Below are 18,557 nucleotides of genomic sequence, written 5' to 3'. Positions count from 1 at the left end.
TCTTGGCATTCTCTCAACCAGCTTAACCTGGAATGCTTTTCCAACAGTATTGAAGGAGTTCCCACATATGCTGAGCACTTGTTGGCTGCTTTTCCTTCACTCTGCGGTCCAACTCATCCCAAACAATCTCAATTGGTTTGAGGTCGGGTGATTGTGGAGGCCAGGTCATCTGATGCAGCACTCCATCACTCTCCTTCTTGGTAAAATAGCCCTTACACAGTCTGGAGGTGTGTTGGGTCATTGTCCTGTTGAAAAACAAATGATAGTCCCACTAAGCGCAAACCAGATGGGATGGCATATTGCTGCAGAATGATGTGGTAGCCATGCTGGTTAAGTGTGCCTTGAATTCTAAATAAATCACTGACTGAATCAGCCCAGAACTACACGGGAGGATCTTGTCAATGATCTCAAGGCAGCTGGGACCATAGTCACCAAGAAAACAATTGGTAACACACTACGCCGTGAAGGACTGAAATCCTGCAGCGCCCGCAAGGTCCCCCTGCTCAAGAAAGCACATATACAGGCCCATCTGAAGTTTGCCAATGAACATCTGAATGATTCAGAGGAGAACTGGGTGAAAGTGTTGTGGTCAGATGAGACCAAAATGGAGCTCTTTGCCATCAACTCAACTCGCCGTGTTTGGAGGAGGAGGAATGCTGCCTATGACCCCAAGAACACCATCCCCACCGTCAAACATGGAGGTGGAAACATTATGCTTTGGGGGTGTTTTTCTGCTAAGGGGACAGGACAACTTCACCGCATCAAAGGGACGATGGACGGGGCCATGTACCGTCAAATCTTGGGTGAGAACCTCCTTCCCTCAGCCAGGGCATTGAAAATGGGTCGTGGATAGGTATTCCAGCATGACAATGACCCAAAACACACGGCCAAGTCAACAAAGGAGTGGCTCAAGAAGAAGCACATTAAGGTCCTGGAGTGGCCTAGCCAGTCTCCAGACCTTAATCCCATAGAAAATCTGTGGAGGGAGCTGAAGGTTTGAGTTGCCAAACGTCAGGCTCGAAACCTTAATGACTTGGAGAAGATCTGCAAAGAGGAGTGGGACAAAAACCCTCCTGAGATGTGTGCAAACCTGGTGGCCAACTACAAGAAACGTCTGACCTCTGTGATTGCCAACAAGGGTTTTGCCACCAAGTACTAAGTCATGTTTTGCAGAGGGGTCAAATACTTATTTCCCTCATTAAAATGCAAATCAATTTATAACATTTTTGACATGCATTTTTCTGGATTTTTGTTGTTGTTATTCTGTCTCTCACTGTTCAAATAAACCTACCATTAAAATTATAGACTGATCATGTCTTTGTCAGTGGGCAAACGTACAAAATCAGCAGGGGACCAAATACTTTTTTCCCTCACTGTATATATATATATATATATATATATATATATATATATACACACACACACTACCGTTCAAAAGTTAGGGGTCACTTAGAAATGTCCTTGTTTTCGAAAGAAAAGCAAATTTTTTTGTCCATTAAAATAACATCAAATTGATCAGAAATACAGTGTAGATATTGTTAATGTTGTAAATGGCTATTGTAGCTGGAAACGGCTGATTTTTAATGGAATATCTACATAGGCGTACAGAGGCCCATTATCGGCAACCATCAGTCCTGTGTTCCAATGGCACGTTGTGTTTGCTAATCCAAGTTTATCATTTTAAAAGGCTAATTGATCATTAGAAAACCCTTTTGCAATTATGTTAGCACAGCTGAAAACTGTTGTGCTGATTAAAGAAGCAATAAAACTGGCCTTCTTGAGACTAGTTGAGTATCTGGAGCATCAACAATTGTGGGTTCGATTACAGGCTCAAAATGGCCAGAAACAAATAACTTTCTTCTGAAACTCGTCAGTCTATTCTTGTTCTGAGAAATGAAGGCAATTCCATGCGAGAAATTGCCAAGAAACTGAAGATCTTGTACTACGCTGTGTACTACTCCCTTCACAGAACAGCGCAAACTGGCTCTGACCAGAATAGAAAGAGGAGTGGGAGGCCCCGGTGCACAACTGAGCCAGAGGACAAATACATTATTGTGTCTAGTTTGAGAAACAGATGCCTCACAGGTCCTCAACTGGCAGCTTCATTAAATAGTACCTGCAAAACACCAGTCTCAATGTCAACAGTGAAGATGCGACTCCGGGATGCTGATCTTCTAGGCAGAGTTGCAAAGAAAAATCCATATCTCAGACTGGCGAATAAAAATAAAAGATTAAGATGGGCAAAAGAACACAGACACTGGACAGAGGAAGATTGGAAAAAAGTGTTATGGACAGACAAATCGAAGTTTGAGGTGTTCGGATCACAAAGAAGAACATTTGTGAGACGCAGACCAAATGAAAAGATGCTGGAGGAGTGCTTGATGCCATCTGTCAAGCAAGGTGGAGGCAATGTGATGGTCTGGGGGTGCTTGAAGAAGGAAGGCTATCACTCCATTTTGCAACGCCATGCCATACCCTGTGGACGGCGCTTGATTGGAGCCAATTTCCTCCTACAACAGGACAATGACCCAAAGCACAGCTCCAAACTATGCAAGAACTATTTAGGGAAGAAGCAGTCAGCTGGTATTCTGTCTATAATGTAGTGGCCAGCACAGTCACTGGATCTCAACCCTATTGAGCTGTTGTGGGAGAGCAGCTTGACCGTATGGTATGTAAGAAGTGCCCATCAAGCCAATCCAACTTGTGGGAGGTGCTTCAAGAAGCATGGGGTGAAATCTCTTCAGATTACCTCAACAAATTGACAACTAGAATGCCAAAGGTCTGCAAGGCTGTAATTGCTGCAAATTGAGGATTCTTTGATGAAAGCAAAGTTTGAAGGACACAATTATTATTTCAATTAAAAATCATTATTTCCAACCTTGTCAATGACTACATATCCTATGCATTTTGCTATATTTCCTATTCAAACTAATTTCATGTATGTTTTCATGGAAAACAAGGACATTTCTAAGTGACACCAAACTTTTGAATGGTAGTGTATATATTCTAAATCATCTTTGCCATAGGCGTAGAATAGTCACGATCAACTAATCTGAATATCTACGTATTTCAGGAGCACAGCTCCTGCTAGAGGCAATAAAGAACAACGCCGCAGCTGTAGAAATGTCATGATTTAATTCAACATAAAAGGCAGGGATGAGCACTGCATAGGTATTCATAATTTACAATTCACTTTCTTACAAAATGAATACTCAAAAACATTCAAAGATGTAGATACCACAAACGTACAACATACAAAAGGTGTCAATTCAAAGTCAAACTGCAGAGAATTCCCAAAACAAAACCAACCAGTACAAAAAGCCAGAACAGATTGATGGCTTATCATAAAGTCCCAGATTAATTTTATGATGGCCCCCTGCCTAATGGTTAATGTTAGGATTTCAGCAGGGTGAGCTGATCTTAGATCTTTGTGTAAGGGCAACTCCATTCCAGAGTGATATGAGAAAGGCAACTAAAAAAAGAGGTAAATATATCTGAATATTTTAACTGAATGTGTCCCCCAATGGCATCATATTCCCTATATAGTGCACTACTTTTGACTAGAGCCAAATGTGCACTATATAGGGAATAGTGTGCCATTTGAGATGGAACCCAACTCTATGGTTCTCTGTTCATCCACTAAGAAAAGAGAAAACATCAAACAAATGTTCATCTTCAGACCCCAGTGTTTATGCTTATGAAAATAAATACACTTAAGCTGTGGAATGTTTCACTCAAGCTCAGGCAACATTAAAACAACCATTAACATGTTTAAAACAATTTAAAAAGGCAACAAGGAGCTCAATGTGAACGTGCAAGAATCCTCTGGTTTATAAATAAGAAGTCTGTTTGGTCCCATATTCATCCATTTGAACAGTTTGTCTTGTTGTGAGTTGCTATGGTCTACGAGGCAGTGAAATGCTTAGTTTCAGCTCGATCCAATTGATCTCAGTCAGTCTCGTTATGAAAGGCAGTGATTAAGCTCAGAGCTCAGTTTGGTGCTTAATCACCTGATAAAACTAATCGTGAAAAAGAAAAGTCTTACTGGAGTGTGCATTTCATTGTCATAATGGGCATAGATAGTTTGATAAAAACGAAAGACAAATAAATACCTATAGAAAAGTAAAACCCTTTTGAAAATAAATAGCCAAAGTGTTTGATGAACTCCTAAGAACTCCAGTTCCTTTAAAACTCATGTTGGAAAGTCAGACAGCATACAAAGTCCTTGAAAACAGTAGCAGACAAAACCAGAGATGGGAGTATTGGTGTGAGATGGTGTCCAGAGGAACAGATTGTCTCCACCCTCCATCATATCCTCTCACTAACCAAATCTCTCTATCATCTCTCCCTCTACTCTCCTTCAACATACCCAACCCTTCTCTACCTCCATCTCTCCCTTTCAGTCTCAATCTCCTCTATCCGTCTAATAGTTTCTTACTTCTCTCCCTCTATCCACCCCTCCTTATCTCAATATATCCTATCCCTCGCTCCCTCTCTCCTTCTCTCTGGTAGAACATATGGGCCACAGTGACACAGAAGATATAGTAACTGTAGAAGATAGATTTGTTTGCTAGAGCCCCAGGGCCTCCCAATCGCCCTTCTATCCCTCCATCTTTTCCTCCTCCCTCCACTCTCCTCCTCTCTCTGTGATAGGAAGTAGATAGATCCATTTGAGAGTCTCAGTCTTCTTTCCTCTTCTGTCCAGGGAGGCTGCAGGTCTGCTCCTCTATGTCGTAATGGTCCACACTGAACCCGTTGACCAGGGGGGCTGTGTGGGGGGTAGAGGGGGTTGTCCTGGAGGAGAGGAGGTACTCCTGAGCAAAGTCTGGGTGCTGCTCCACGAACCGACAGAAGTCATCTACAGACGGATATAGAGAGAGGGAAGGTCAAAGAGAGATTGTAGTTACAGTGTTGGCTGTAATCCCGTTAGTTGGATTACATTATATTTTATTCATTTAGCAGACGCTCTTAACCAGAGTGATTTACAGTTAGTGCATTCAACTTAAAGTAGCTAGGTGAGACAACCACATATCACAATCATAGTAAGTAAAACTTTTTCCTCAATAAAGACAAGAAGCGAGTGTTAGCGCAAGAAAGGCAAGGGTATTGGTGTGTGATATCACCGTGTGTGATTTTCCCCGCGTCAAGTGTGTCGATTGCTGAGAACAACTCTGTGACATCGACCTCTGCTACTCCCAACGCCGTTCTCAAAATGGACGCCAGATCCTTTTCCACGATGGCCCCGTCCTCCTTCGCCTCGTACATCTGACCAGGGTCAGGACATAGGACAGTTATAACGCTTTATATAGCAGACATAGGTATTTTGTAGGTATTTCTATTATAATGCCTAATAAGAGCAGACAGAGATGTTCTAATGCTTTATAGGAGCAGACATTGGGTTCTTATAGTGTTTCATAGGAACTGTTATAAAGCTTAATTGCCTGTCACTCACACCAAAGGCAAGCCTGAGGGTGTCCATGGCTTTAGAGGGTTGACACGCCACAGACAGGGCTATCACATACTCCCTGACGTCGATCTGGCCATCTCCATGCTTCAGAGAGGGAGTGAGAGAGTGAGGAGGAGAGAGCGAGCGAGTGAGAGAGAGAGAGAAAGAAAAGAACACTGATGGTTATTTATTTCTACAAATTTGATTGATTTATTTGATTGACTGAATCAAATCAGTGTGTGGTGTGTGTAGGACACTATGTGAGTTATGCGCTGTGTGTTAGATACCTACAGTGGGGAAAAAAAGTATTTAGTCAGCCACCAATTGTGCAAGTTCTCCCACTTAAAAAGATGAGAGAGGCCTGTAATTTTCATCATAGGTACACGTCAACTATGACAGACAAAATGAGAAAAAAAAATCCAGAAAATCACATTGTAGGATTTTTAATGAATTTATTTGCAAATTATGGTGGAAAATAAGTATTTGGTCACCTACAAACAAGCAAGGTTTTTGGCTCTCACAGACCTGTAACTTCTTCTTTAAGAGGCTCCTCTGTCCTCCACTCGTTACCTGTATTAATGGCACCTGTTTGAACTTGTTATCAGTATAAAAGACACCTGTCCACAACCTCAAACAGTCACACTCCAAACTCCACTATGGCCAAGACCAAAGAGCTGTCAAAGGACACCAGAAACAAAATTGTAGACCTGCACCAGGCTGGGAAGACTGAATCTGCAATAGGTAAGCAGCTTGGTTTGAAGAAATCAACTGTGGGAGCAATTATTAGGAAATGGAAGACATACAAGACCACTGATAATCTCCCTCGATCTGGGGCTCCACGCAAGATCTCACCCCGTGGGGTCAAAATGATCACAAGAACGGTGAGCAAAAATCCCAGAACCACACGGGGGGACCTAGTGAATGACCTGCAGAGAGCTGGGACCAGAGTAACAAAGCCTACCAGTAACACACTACGCCGCCAGGGACTCAAATCCTGCAGTGCAAGACGTGTCCCCCTGCTTAAGCCAGTACATGTCCAGGCCCGTCTGAAGTTTGCTAGAGTGCATTTGGATGATCCAGAAGAGGATTGGGAGAATGTCATATGGTCAGATGAAATCAAAATAGAACTTTTTGGTAAAAACTCAACTCGTCGTGTTTGGAGAACAAAGAATGCTGAGTTGCATCCAAAGAACACCATACCTACTGTGAAGCATGGGGGTGGAAACATCATGCTTTGGGGCTGTTTTTCTGCAAAGGGACCAGGACGACTGATCCGTGTAAAGGAAAGAATGAATGGGGCCATGTATCGTGAGATTTTGAGTGAAAACCTCCTTCCATCAGCAAGGGCACTGAAGATGAAACGTGGCTGGGTCTTTCAGCATGACAATGATCCCAAACACACCGCCCGGGCAACGAAGGAGTGGCTTGGTAAGAAGCATTTCAAGGTCCTGGAGTGGTCTAGCCAGTCTCCAGATCTCAACCCCATAGAAAATCTTTGGAGGGAGTTGAAAGTCCGTGTTGCCCAGCGACAGCCCCAAAACATCACTGCTCTAGAGGAGATCTGCATGGAGGAATGGGCCAAAATACCAGCAACAGTGTGTGAAAACCTTGTGAAGACTTACAGAAAACGTTTGACCTGTGTCATTGCCAACAAAGGGTATTTAACAAAGTATTGAGAAACTTTTGTTATTGACCAAATACTTATTTTCCACCATAATTTGCAAATAAATTCATTAAAAATCCTACAATGTGATGTCATAGTTGACGTGTACCTATGATGGAAATTACAGGCCTCTCTCATCTTTTTAAGTGGGAGAACTTGCACAATTGGTGGCTGACTAAATACTTTTTTCCCCCACTGTACCTGGTTCAAGAGGCTGTGTAACTCAGTGAGCATGTCCGTCACAGGTAGGTTGAGGTACTGAGCAAAGTCCCCCAATCCCAGTCTGTATCCCCAAAGCTTCCTGGCTTTGCTAGCCTGCTGCTGTAACACTGTATCTGTTGTCCCAGCTCTCAGCCTACACATAGAAAATACATGGTTAAGAAATACATTTCCTACTGTCCAGTGTTGTGGCTACAAGCTTGGTTTTGTCCATTTAATGCAGTGGTATTCAAAGTCGGGGTCGCGAGAATTGCAGTTGGGTTAAATATATATATAAAAAAACTGGGAACCAAAATGTAAGAGTACAGATTATTTTATGGGACAATATACAAACGTTTTTGAGAAAGAATTTGAAGAATAAAACTTGATTGAGTAAATGTATGTATTGGTTCTCTTAATGTTGATAGGAGAGATGAGAATGTAATGAATTGAAGGTTATTTGTTGATATGAAAATAAAAATGTACTGATTTTAAGGTTGTGTCAATAGATTTGGGATGGGGTCCCCACTGAAAAAGTTTGAAAACCACAGATTTAAATGGCAAAATTAAGTACATCTCAAATACTTTGAAATACTATACTTTCTAGTATCTGAATGTATTCGACATAAACCCACTAGTACTTCAGTAGTATTTCCCAGTATTATCAGTAAACCCAGTAGTATTACCCAGTATTATCAGTAAGCCCAGTAGTATTTCCCAGTATTATCAGTAAGCCCAGTAGTATTTCCCAGTATTATCATTAAGCCCAGTAGTATTTCCCAGTTCGACCAGTAAACCCAGTAGTATTAGTTGTAGTATTTCCCAGTAAATCCAGTATTATTTTCCCAGTATGACCATCAGTCCCCAATATGACACCCTTAAATGTCACACAACGATGTACAGGACATCACTCATACCCTACCTACCCATTCAGACAACTAAGATTTTAGAATAAACATTTATAGCATTTTGAAATGTTCTTATTTAATCAACATTAATGTTTTGTTACAACAGCAAAACAATTCCCTTTTTAAAAACTGTTAAGGACCTGTAATAATGCTGAACGACCAATAGTATAGTAAACTCACCCGAGCCTTCGCGCTAATCTATTGAACTGCAGTAGGCTGCTGTTGCTAGGGACACGCAGTGGGCCCTTTGCTAGGCTCAGCTGGCAGTCATCAAACGACAGGTCTGTAATGGGAAGCTCCAGGGCCCTATCAGAGCACAGAGAGAGCAGTCAGGACCCCTCCTGACATGTCAGATATACTGTATATGTGGCAGGCATTTAGAGAAGTTAAAGACACACAGATAGCCAGATGTAAACTCAATGTAAAAGCTTGATGTAACCTGGGAGGCCACACACACAGTACTAACTTGGCCATGATGCGTCTGACGTTGTTGGCGAACAGAGCAGGGTTGTTCTTCTCTTCCTCTGAAGGAGTGTAGAGAGGCAGGTACTGCATGGAAGAAAAACATTAACATATCACCTGCCCATCTTCCATTTCTCAATTTCTTCACATTCTTCAAGAGAGATTGGATGTCTGTAAGCAGTAAGACACCCCACTATGTAACGATGGTATCATATTTGCTGAGTCCACCTTTAAAAAAAGAACACTTACCTCGATCTCTATGGGGTTATGAAACTGGCACAGTGTCAGCCACAGTATCTCAAACCTGAGTGGAAAGAAGAGAGAGTAATCAGTTGATTCAGAAATAAAAAAGTGTGTGTGTGTGTGTGGGGGGGGGGGGGTGAGAGAATAGAGAGAGAGGGAAGTTGTGCAGGGGGGGTATATTAGGCCTGTATTAACCACAGGCCTAAAAACACAATAACATCCCCTTCTAATCTAAAACATGTTGCCAGACCTCTCCACAAACAACAGCCAGGGGGCGATAGATAGAGCAGCAGGGAGTTTGAGCATATGCCTAAGGATGTTTTCACACTTGGTCCCTTTCAACCAATTTTTGTGAACTCAGTGCGGTTCGCTTAATTTTTTGTGCAGTGTGAACACTCCAAAGGAACTCAGACCCCTCAAAAGAGCCCCCGAAGCGAACCGAACTGAGACCATCTCGAGAGGTGGTCTGAGTTCGGTTTGCTTGAATTCCGTGGTCCGGTTCCCTTTTTTAGGACAATGTGAACGCAAAGCTCCCCAGGTTTGCTTGTCATTATTCCCGCACCACACACTATACCAATTCAACACCGTTTTCCCTGTCATAAACCCTCACATTGGTGCCACAAAAGAGAGAAGATGATGATGTGCAGGTTAGCAGAATCTTTTTTGCTGTTTTTGGATATTGATTAGCGATTGTCAAGGACGCACAGAAATTCCAAAATGTGTGGAGTTTTTGTTTGCAATATGTGATCTATAGGCTAGGAGAGCTTCATAAACTGTTAATTGATTGTGGGGTTCGAATAGTGTTAGAAGACAATATGTTTGGTGAGAATCACAACATAGGGTACAAAATCTATTCTAGCTCTTAAAAGGGGCAGTAGCCTACCTTGGATGTACAATTTCCAATTACAGCATTAAGTATTCTGCAGTTATTCTATTGCTATTTATTCTGTTACCAATCACATTGACATGTTAATAGTATCTTCTGATTACAATTATTTTGTCTCATATTTTAACTAAATGCAATCTATTAGCTTCCAAAATGTAAGTAAGTATATCTAGCTGTCTGATAACGCATTCTGATTGAATGCCTAGTCCTGCACTTTGTAAAAACACAGAGTGCATGTTGGACAAAGATCTTGGTTCCTTTCTAAACATAGCAATGTGAATGCAAAGAAGACTTGGTCCACAAAATAGGTGAAGTGAACTGGCAAAATAGTTGAGTCCTCATTCAAAGGCAAGGGCAGTGTGAATACAAAGACATTTGAGTTCTTTTGCTATTTTTTGGTACCCCAGAGTTCACTTTAAAGAGGACTGAGATCGGTTATTTTAAAGGGGACTATATTTGAAAACACCCTAAGAGAGAGAAACAGCGATAGAAAGAGACTAGGTCAGACAGAGAGAGAGAGAGATAGAGAGAGAGAAGAGACCGAGAGAAAGAAAAGCCAGAGAGAGATGAAAAAAAATGAGGAAGAGATACTCACGCTCCAGGACCTTGCCATGTCCATGTGATCGTATCCTGTTGAAAGAGGAAGGGAGTTACACAGCAGGACTGGGGCCTACACAGAGGCTGCATCTCAATACTTTACACTGGCTTCCTCTCCTCCTCCGCGGGCCAGAGACACACTGAGACACATGAATAGGGATCAAATCGTATATGACGTACATCATTGTCCGTTTTTGTCCGTCAAAAGTACAACACAAGTAAACTATTTGTATCTGTCAAAAGACGGACCATTTGTGCATTTTCTGTCAGACAATCTACGCTGTCATTCATCCGACAACAGATAACTCCCATTGAAAAAGCATTGGCTCCATCTGAAATACTCGAACACAAAATCCCAGCGTGTTCATGGCATAAATGAGTTACACACAGCAGGACTGATGCCTACACAGAGGCTACATCTCAATACTCTACAGTGGCTTCCTCTCCCCCTCCTTCGTCTGCACTGGTCTGAAAACACTGTACAAGTGAAAGCAACTAGGCGGATCGTCTATTTGAGACTTGCTCTTACTTTTTCAGTTATTTTGTGCTATTAAAGGAAAAGAGTAGAGGACGACAATGTAGAGATGAAATACCACTCAGCATGGACACAGACGGACTCACGCCGTGAGAAGAGAGAAACTGTCAACGGAGGGAGGGAGAGAGAGTGGGAGAAGAAGGGAAGGAAGGATAGGTATGTAAAGGAAGGGAAGGATAGTAGGAATGAAGAGAGGGTGGTTTGGAGGAGAGGAGGGAGGGAAGGAGGGAGAGTTTAGTTGTATGCTTACCAGTTTGTTGGGGTAACGTAGGACTACTGGTTGGACTGGAACTGCTGGAATGAAGGCCCCTGAGGAGAGAGAGAAAGGTTACTGAGTGAGTGTGAGTGTGTGTCTGTGCGTATTTGTGTGTGTGCGCGTCTGTGTGAGCATATTCATACTCTACCGTATATACCGTATACCGGGGTATTTGGAAATAGCCACGGGATGGTTTTTCAATACCGTCAATACTGTTAAACCATTTCTTTGAAGTTTTTTAATAAATGTGAATATTTATAGGTACTTTTTAAGTATACTGACCAAAATAATAAACGCAACATGTTAAGTGTTGGTCCCATGTTTCATGAGCTGAAAAACAAGATCCCAGAAATGTTCCATACGCATTAAAAGCTTTTTTGCACACATTTGTTTACATACCTGTTAGTGAACATTTCTCCTTTTCCAAGATAACCCATCTACCTGACAGGTGTAGCATATCAAGAAGCTGATTAAACAGCATGATCATTACACAGGTACACCTTGTACTGTGGACAATATAGGACTGACCCCATTTAGTCGACTGGTCGATTGTTTGGTCGATAGGCTGTTAGTCGGTCTGATTCACACCTGTCTCCGTAGACTAATCCATTGCGGAGGCTGCGGGGATGGCACACCTGTATCACCAGTAGTACGTTTCCCGTTAATTCCCATAATTTCTAATCTACAATGTTTGTTTGGTTATAGTAATTTCTGTTAATGCATTCAATATATTCTTATTACAGTCTTTTACCGTTCTCTTTGTTGAGGGGACACGCTGTTTGCGGACTGCACAACCTAGGCTACACTTGTGAGGAACAAGTTTTGGTTTATTTCATTCCATTTAGGAGTTGTCAATTTATTCATTGTCATTTGTTTGTAGCGCTCCTGTCAATGTTGAGTAAGGACCTGATTCCTGCATGCAAATGTAGGCCTATAAATGTGCCCATTTGGAGATCTGATAGTATTTCTGATTGTCTTAACTCACTTCTCAAAGTAATAATTTCTTCACCTCAAACAGCAAGTAAACGAAGTCTGTTTTTACATCCATTGAGAATGACAATAGTTCCTCAACTTAGCCTATTTGAAAAATCTTTCCAGCTCTCTTTCGATAACCACTCAGCGTGAAAAGGGGGAAAAAAATGTCACGCTCTGATCCGGTGGAAACGTCATAAAATAGGCCTACCTTATTATTTCTTATCCCTTGCGCAAATAGCCTACAGCTATGTCTGTCCGGAGCAGGAAACTGAGAGCCCAGAATATTTTATACATTTAAGTCATTTAGCAGACACTCTTATCCAGAGCGACTTACAGTTAGTGAGTGCATACATTATTTTATTTTTTCATACTGGCCCCCCGTGGGAATCGAACCCACAACCCTGGCGTTGCAAACGCCATGCTCTACCAACTGAGCTACATCCCTGCCGGCCATTCCCTCCCCTACCCTGGACGACGCTGGGCCAATTGTGCGCCGCCCCATGGGTCTCCCGGTCGCGGCCGGCTATGACAGAGCCTGGATTCAAACCAGGATCTCTAGTGGCACAGCTAGCACTGCGATGCAGTGCCTTAGACCACTGCGCCACTACAATGTTGCAAGTTTGCTAGTGCAAGCTTCAAGCTGGACCCAAGTTAATAGTTTACACAATGTTTCAAGTTCCTTGCAGACAGGCCATGCGTAGCCAATGTGATTTATAGGATATTTATTTTTATCAAGATATTTTCTACCTGCAGGCTGCAATGTTTTTATTTGTTGGATTTATGTAGGCTATTTTTACATTGTTGGCAATGGCAATAGAAGTTACTTTTAGAATTTTTATTAATCACATGATAATGATTTTGAGATACAAATACTTTATTATAAATTAAATGAAACTGTTCCACGAAAATGTGCACATAAAAATCATAACTGGCACACAGATCGGTAGAAATGGTAAGATAGATCGGCACTCCAAATGGTAGCCTGTTCGTAGTGTAAAAGCAGAAGCGTAACAGCAGAATCTGCGAAGGCCAGCAGCAGTAGGAGGAAGAGTGTCGAAAAAACAGACGACTAGGTCGACCAAGATTGAGACAGCCCTAGGACAATAAAAAGCCACTCTAAAATGTGCAGTTTTGTCACACAACACAATGCCACAGATGTCTAAATTTTTTAGGGAGCGTGCAATTGGCATGCTGACTGCAGGAATGTCCACCAGAGCTGTTGGCAGAGAATTGAATGTTAATTTCTCTACCATAAGCTGCCTCCAATGTCATTTTAGAGAATTTGGCAGTACGTCCAACTGGCCTCACAACCGCAGACCACGTGTAACCACACCAGCCCAGGACCTCCACATCCGGCTTCTTCAATTGCGGGATCGTCTGAGACCAGCCACCCGGACAGCCGATGAAACTGAGGAGTACTTCTGTCTGTAATAAAGCCCTTATGTGGGGGGGAAAAACTCATTCTGATTGGCTAGACCTTGCTCCCCAGTGGGTTAGCCTGGCTCCCAAGTGGGTGGGCCTATGCCCTCCCAGGCCCACCCATGGCTGCGCCCCTACCCAGTCATGTGAAATCCAAATATTAGGGCCTAATATATTAATTTCAATTGACTGATTTCCTTATATGAACTGTAACTCAGTAAAATCATTGAAATTGTTACATGTTGAGTTTATATTTTTGTTCAGTATAAATACCTGCAGTCAACTTGTGTTAGGAGATAAGCAGATGGCGTTCTTCATTTCAAGAGCCTTGCTGTCTAATATTTGTTTTGTGTGTACAGCAAACTGAGTAGCATTTTTGAGTTACTTGTATAACGTTATGAGCTGGGATGTCTGCCTTGCAAATAATTTGTCAGAGACTGTATAGAATGTTCACAATGAGCTCGTTAGCATTTAACTAGCATTCACCATGGGATTTTACATGTACTTGTTAGCATTGCTAACCTTCACATTACAGAGGCTCAGTGGGGTTTGAAAACAGTGCCCCTTGTGTTCAATGCCGCTATTACCGAATAACCTGAGATGGCACAAGGTTGGTATGAAGGTATGACAATCTGGACACCGCCCAAGCCTAATTCATACTCAGTGGATGACTGACATTCTGACAACCTTCTGAGTGTGTGTGCTCCCTTGTGTGTGTGTGTGTGTGTGTGTGTGTGTAAGATGACTGATGTTCTGACAACCTTCACCCTGGGGACACAAAACGTCAAAAGCCTGTGTTAATGGTTACAGTATTATTCAGTAGTACAGCCTGGTCATGACACTGCCGGAGACCACCCTGACCTCTCGGTGCAATGGGACCATTACCACTAGGATACTGTAGGAGTTATGACTGGATGATTATGTAGGAGTATGGAGAGAGAAAGGGATGAGGAGGAGAGAGGGGCGAGAGAAAGAAAGAGGGGATAGAGAAAGAGGGAGAGAGAGATGCATGTGAAGGTCTGTGTGAGAGCGACTTGTTGGAGAGCCATTTTAGTACAGCAGAGAGGAAGAGATGAGGGAATTCAGGAAAGAAAGAGAAGGGAAGCTGAAATATGATTGAGACATACTGTATGACAGGGCTGTTTTGCAGAGAGCCAGTGAGAGGACTAAACAAGAGGAGACACATTGCACAGCTAAATCAAGACAAGACCGAGGTACTTATTGTTGGAGCCAAAGCACAGTGAGAGAATCTGGCCGCACATTTTAATTCACGGGCAATAAAGGTAAAACACCAGGTAAAAAACCTAGGGGTTATTCTATTGGTATTTAAATCAATCCACGATTGTGCATCCCAATACATGTCAGACCTGCTTTTAAAGTTATGTACCCAGTAGGTCCCTCAGGTCCTCTAGCACTGGCCTGGGACCAAGAGGCATGGAGAAGCAGCCTTTAGTTATTATGCCCCCAGCCTCTGGAATAGCCTGCCAGAGAACCTGAGGGAGGCCGAGGCTGTGGACATATTTAAAAGAGATCTTAAAACATACCTTTTTGGCTTTGCTTTTCCTTAGGTTGCTTTTTAGTCGTTCAGTTTTATTGTTATTCTTTTGTTTTTTTATCCTCTTATGTTGTGTAGTAAATATTTCATTATATTTTCATTGTTTTTATTTGTTTTTTCCTGTGAAGAACATTGTATTGCATGTCTGAAATGTGCTGTATAAATGAAGATGGATTTGGACAGACACACTAACACAACCCAGAGTTAAACTAACAGCGGGGTTTAAAGGGGCAATACTCCACAGACAGGAACAGGGTTAGATAAACAGGGATTTACAGCTCCAGTCTGACAGTTGGGAAAACTTTCAGTGGGCAATTCAACTCTTGATATTTAACTACAGTACCAGTCAAAAGTTTGGACACACCTACTCATTTCAGGGTTTTTCTTAATTTTTTACTATTTTCTACATTGTAGAATAATAGTGAAGACATCAAAACTATGAAGTAACCAAAAAGGTGTTATACAAATCAAAATATATTTTATATTTTAGATTCTTCAAAGTAGCCACCATTTGTCTTGATGACAGCTTTGCACACTCTTACATTTTAGTCATTTAGCAGACGCTCTTATCCAGAGCGACTTACAGTTAGTGAGTGCATACATTCTTCATACTATTGGCATTCTCTCAACCAGCGTTATGAGGTAGTCACCTGGAATGCATTTCAATTAACAGGTGTGCCTTGTTAAAAGTTAATTTGTGGAATTTCTTTCCTTCTTAATGCGTTTGAGCCAATCAGTTGTGTTGTGATAAGGTGGGGGGGTATACAGAAGATAGCCCTATTTGGTAAAAGACCAAGTCCATATTATGGCAAGAACAGCTCAAATAAGCAAAGAGAAATGACAGTCCATCATTACTTTAAGACATGAAGGTCAGTCAATACAGAACATTTCAAGAACTTTGAACGTTTCTTCAAGTGCAGTCGCAAAAACCATCAAGCGCTATGATGAAACTGGCTCTCATGAGGACCGCCACAGGAAAGGAAGTCCCAGAGTTACCTCTGCTGCAGAGGATAAGTTCATTAGAGTTAACTGCACCTCAGATTGCAGCCCAAATAAAAAGTCACAGACACATCTCAACATCAACTGTTCAGATGAGACTGCGTGAATCAGGCCTTCATGGTCGAATTGCTGCAAAGAAACCACTACTAAAGGACACCAATAATGAGAAGAGACTTGCTTGGGCCAAGAAACACGAGCGATGGACATTAGACCGGTGGAAATCTGTCCTTTGGTCTGATGAGTCCAAATTTGAGATTTTTGGTTCCAACCGCCGTGTCTTTGTGAGACGCAGAGTAGGTGAAAGGATGATCTCTGCATGTGTGGTTCCCACCGTGAAGCATGGAGGAGGAGGTGTGATGGTGTGGGGGTGCTTTGCTGGTGACACTGTCTGTGATTTATTTAGAAGGCACACTTAACCAGCATGGCTACCACAGCATTCTGCAGCGATACGCCATCCTATCTGGTTTGCGCTTAGTGGGACTATCATTTGTTTTTCAACAGGACAATGACCCAACACACCTCCAGGCTGTGTAAGGGCTATTTGACCAAGGAGAGTGATGGAGTGCTGCATCAGATGACCTGGCCTCCACAATCTCCCGACCTCAACCCAATTGAGATGGTTCGGGATGAGTTGGACCGCAGAGTGAAGGAAAAGCAGCCAACAATTGCTCAGCATATGTGGGAACTCCTTCAAGACTATTGGAAAAGCCTTCCTCATGAAGCTGGTTGAGAGAATATTAAAAGTGTGCAACGCTGTCATCAAGGCAAAGGGTGGCTACTTTGAAGAATCTAAAATCTAAATTATATTTTGATTTGTTTAACACTTTTTTGGTTACTACATGTTATTTCATAGTTTTGAACTCTTCACTATTATTCTACAATGTAGAAAATAGTAAAAATAAAGAGAAACCCTTGAATTAGTAGGTGTGTCCAAACCTTTGACTGGTACTGTATATCTAACTATTTACCTTTGTCATAACCCAAAAGATAAGAATTTGTTACTCCATTGTTTACAAACAACAATGTAAACAATGTATAGCTTCAAAATATATGTTGTCTTTCCTTGCATCTGGAGCACTGTCTATGAACTTGAGTGTGGTTACATTTCCCTAGCCCCATCCCTCAGCTGTATACCATAAGAAATGGCGAGGACACCATTTTGTTGTTTTTCGATTCCCAGAATGTAGCTTAACTGGACAGGGTGGGGACAGGGTTAGAAAAGCATGGCTTATGGGGACAGGACAGTGACATTGGGGTGGAACAGAAGGGATTACTCTGTGGGGACAGCCACAATGAAGAGGGGTCACTACAGTGGGAACACACACACAAAGCGACAACACGCACACACAGCCAACACGCACACACAGAACAGAGACACACACACACAGAACAGAGACACGCACACAGAACAGAGACACGCACACAGAACAGAGACACGCACACAGAACAGAGACACGCACACAGAACAGAGACACACACACACAGAACAGAGACACACACACACAGAACAGACACGCACACACACAGAACAGACACGCACACACACAGAACAGACACGCACAGAACAGAGACACGCACACACAGACAGAAATACACACACATGGAAGTGCGCATTCAAAACACACACACACAGGCACACACAGGCACACACACACAGTGACAGGCACAAGGGGCGCTATTTTCAAACCCCACTGAGCCTCTGTAATGCAAACATTAGCAATGAGAGAGAGAAAGGACGAGAGAGAGAGAGAGAGAGAGTGAGAGACAGACAGTGAGACAGACAGACAGACAGCGAGACAGACAGACAGCGAGACAGACAGACAGAGGGTCTGGTCAGCATAAAGAAAAACACATACCAGGCTTGAATGTGATGAGGCAGGATCGGTTGGTACACGTCCCCTCTGGAAATATCATTATCTGTGAACACACACACGGAGGTATAGACATCGTTTAAGCTGTTTTTGCCATCACAGAGTTAGCATGGCAACAGCAGAAAACAAAACACATTGTTTATTAGATTTAGCTACATCCTGTCTTACCTAAACACACAGTACATTGAATTTGACTTACAAGATTGAGGAAGGTTGGTCTTTACGTTAACAACCCAACCAGGCAGTGTGTGTGTGTGTGTGTGTGTGTTACCTGAGGCCACTCCCCTCCAGCTTGGGCTCTGCGTTTGATCTCCTCGACCGTCTTCTTACGAGAATCCTGGTCCGACCGCGAAACGAACACTGGCCTTATGAACTTTATCAGAGCTAGTGGGGCAGGGGGAGGGAGAGACAGAAGGGGTAGGAGGGGGATGAGGGAAAGACAGTGGGGAGAGAGGGGGAGGTGGGGGAAGGGGGAGAGAGAAAGAGGGAGAGAGATGGAGATAAAGAGAGAGGGAGGGAAAGAGAGAGATTAGTGATTAGCACA

The 18,557-nt window shown here is 42.6% G+C and overlaps 1 protein-coding gene across 5 annotated transcripts in view; it reads right to left on the bottom strand.

The window, feature by feature from the left end:
* Nucleotides 1-3,117: 3,117 nt before the first annotated feature.
* LOC311131955 (lysophosphatidylcholine acyltransferase 1-like) overlaps nucleotides 3,118-18,557 on the bottom strand; it is a 29,662-nt gene continuing 14,222 nt past the window's right edge. For 4 of the 5 annotated variants that reach the window (XM_084165079.1, XM_084165076.1, XM_084165078.1 and 1 more), the window contains exons 4-14: nucleotides 18,285-18,397; nucleotides 17,999-18,059; nucleotides 11,189-11,247; nucleotides 10,402-10,436; nucleotides 8,927-8,981; nucleotides 8,682-8,764; nucleotides 8,396-8,521; nucleotides 7,311-7,464; nucleotides 5,453-5,551; nucleotides 5,124-5,265; nucleotides 3,118-4,858 (exon numbers count right to left, since the gene is read on the bottom strand). In XM_084165079.1, the coding sequence (XP_084021205.1) occupies nucleotides 4,680-4,858; nucleotides 5,124-5,265; nucleotides 5,453-5,551; nucleotides 7,311-7,464; nucleotides 8,396-8,521; nucleotides 8,682-8,764; nucleotides 8,927-8,981; nucleotides 10,402-10,436; nucleotides 11,189-11,247; nucleotides 17,999-18,059; nucleotides 18,285-18,397 (1,106 nt within the window). In that variant the 3' untranslated portion in view covers nucleotides 3,118-4,679. The remainder of the gene's footprint in view (nucleotides 4,859-5,123; nucleotides 5,266-5,452; nucleotides 5,552-7,310; nucleotides 7,465-8,395; nucleotides 8,522-8,681; nucleotides 8,765-8,926; nucleotides 8,982-10,401; nucleotides 10,437-11,188; nucleotides 11,248-17,998; nucleotides 18,060-18,284; nucleotides 18,398-18,557) is intronic. The other variant, XR_014613476.1, reaches the window with a different exon arrangement.

The sequence above is a fragment of the Coregonus lavaretus genome (genome assembly GCF_964263955.1).
Source record: "Coregonus lavaretus genome assembly, chromosome: 7".
NCBI lineage: Eukaryota > Metazoa > Chordata > Actinopteri > Salmoniformes > Salmonidae > Coregonus > Coregonus lavaretus.
This window is presented reverse-complemented; position numbering and strand designations above follow the sequence as displayed.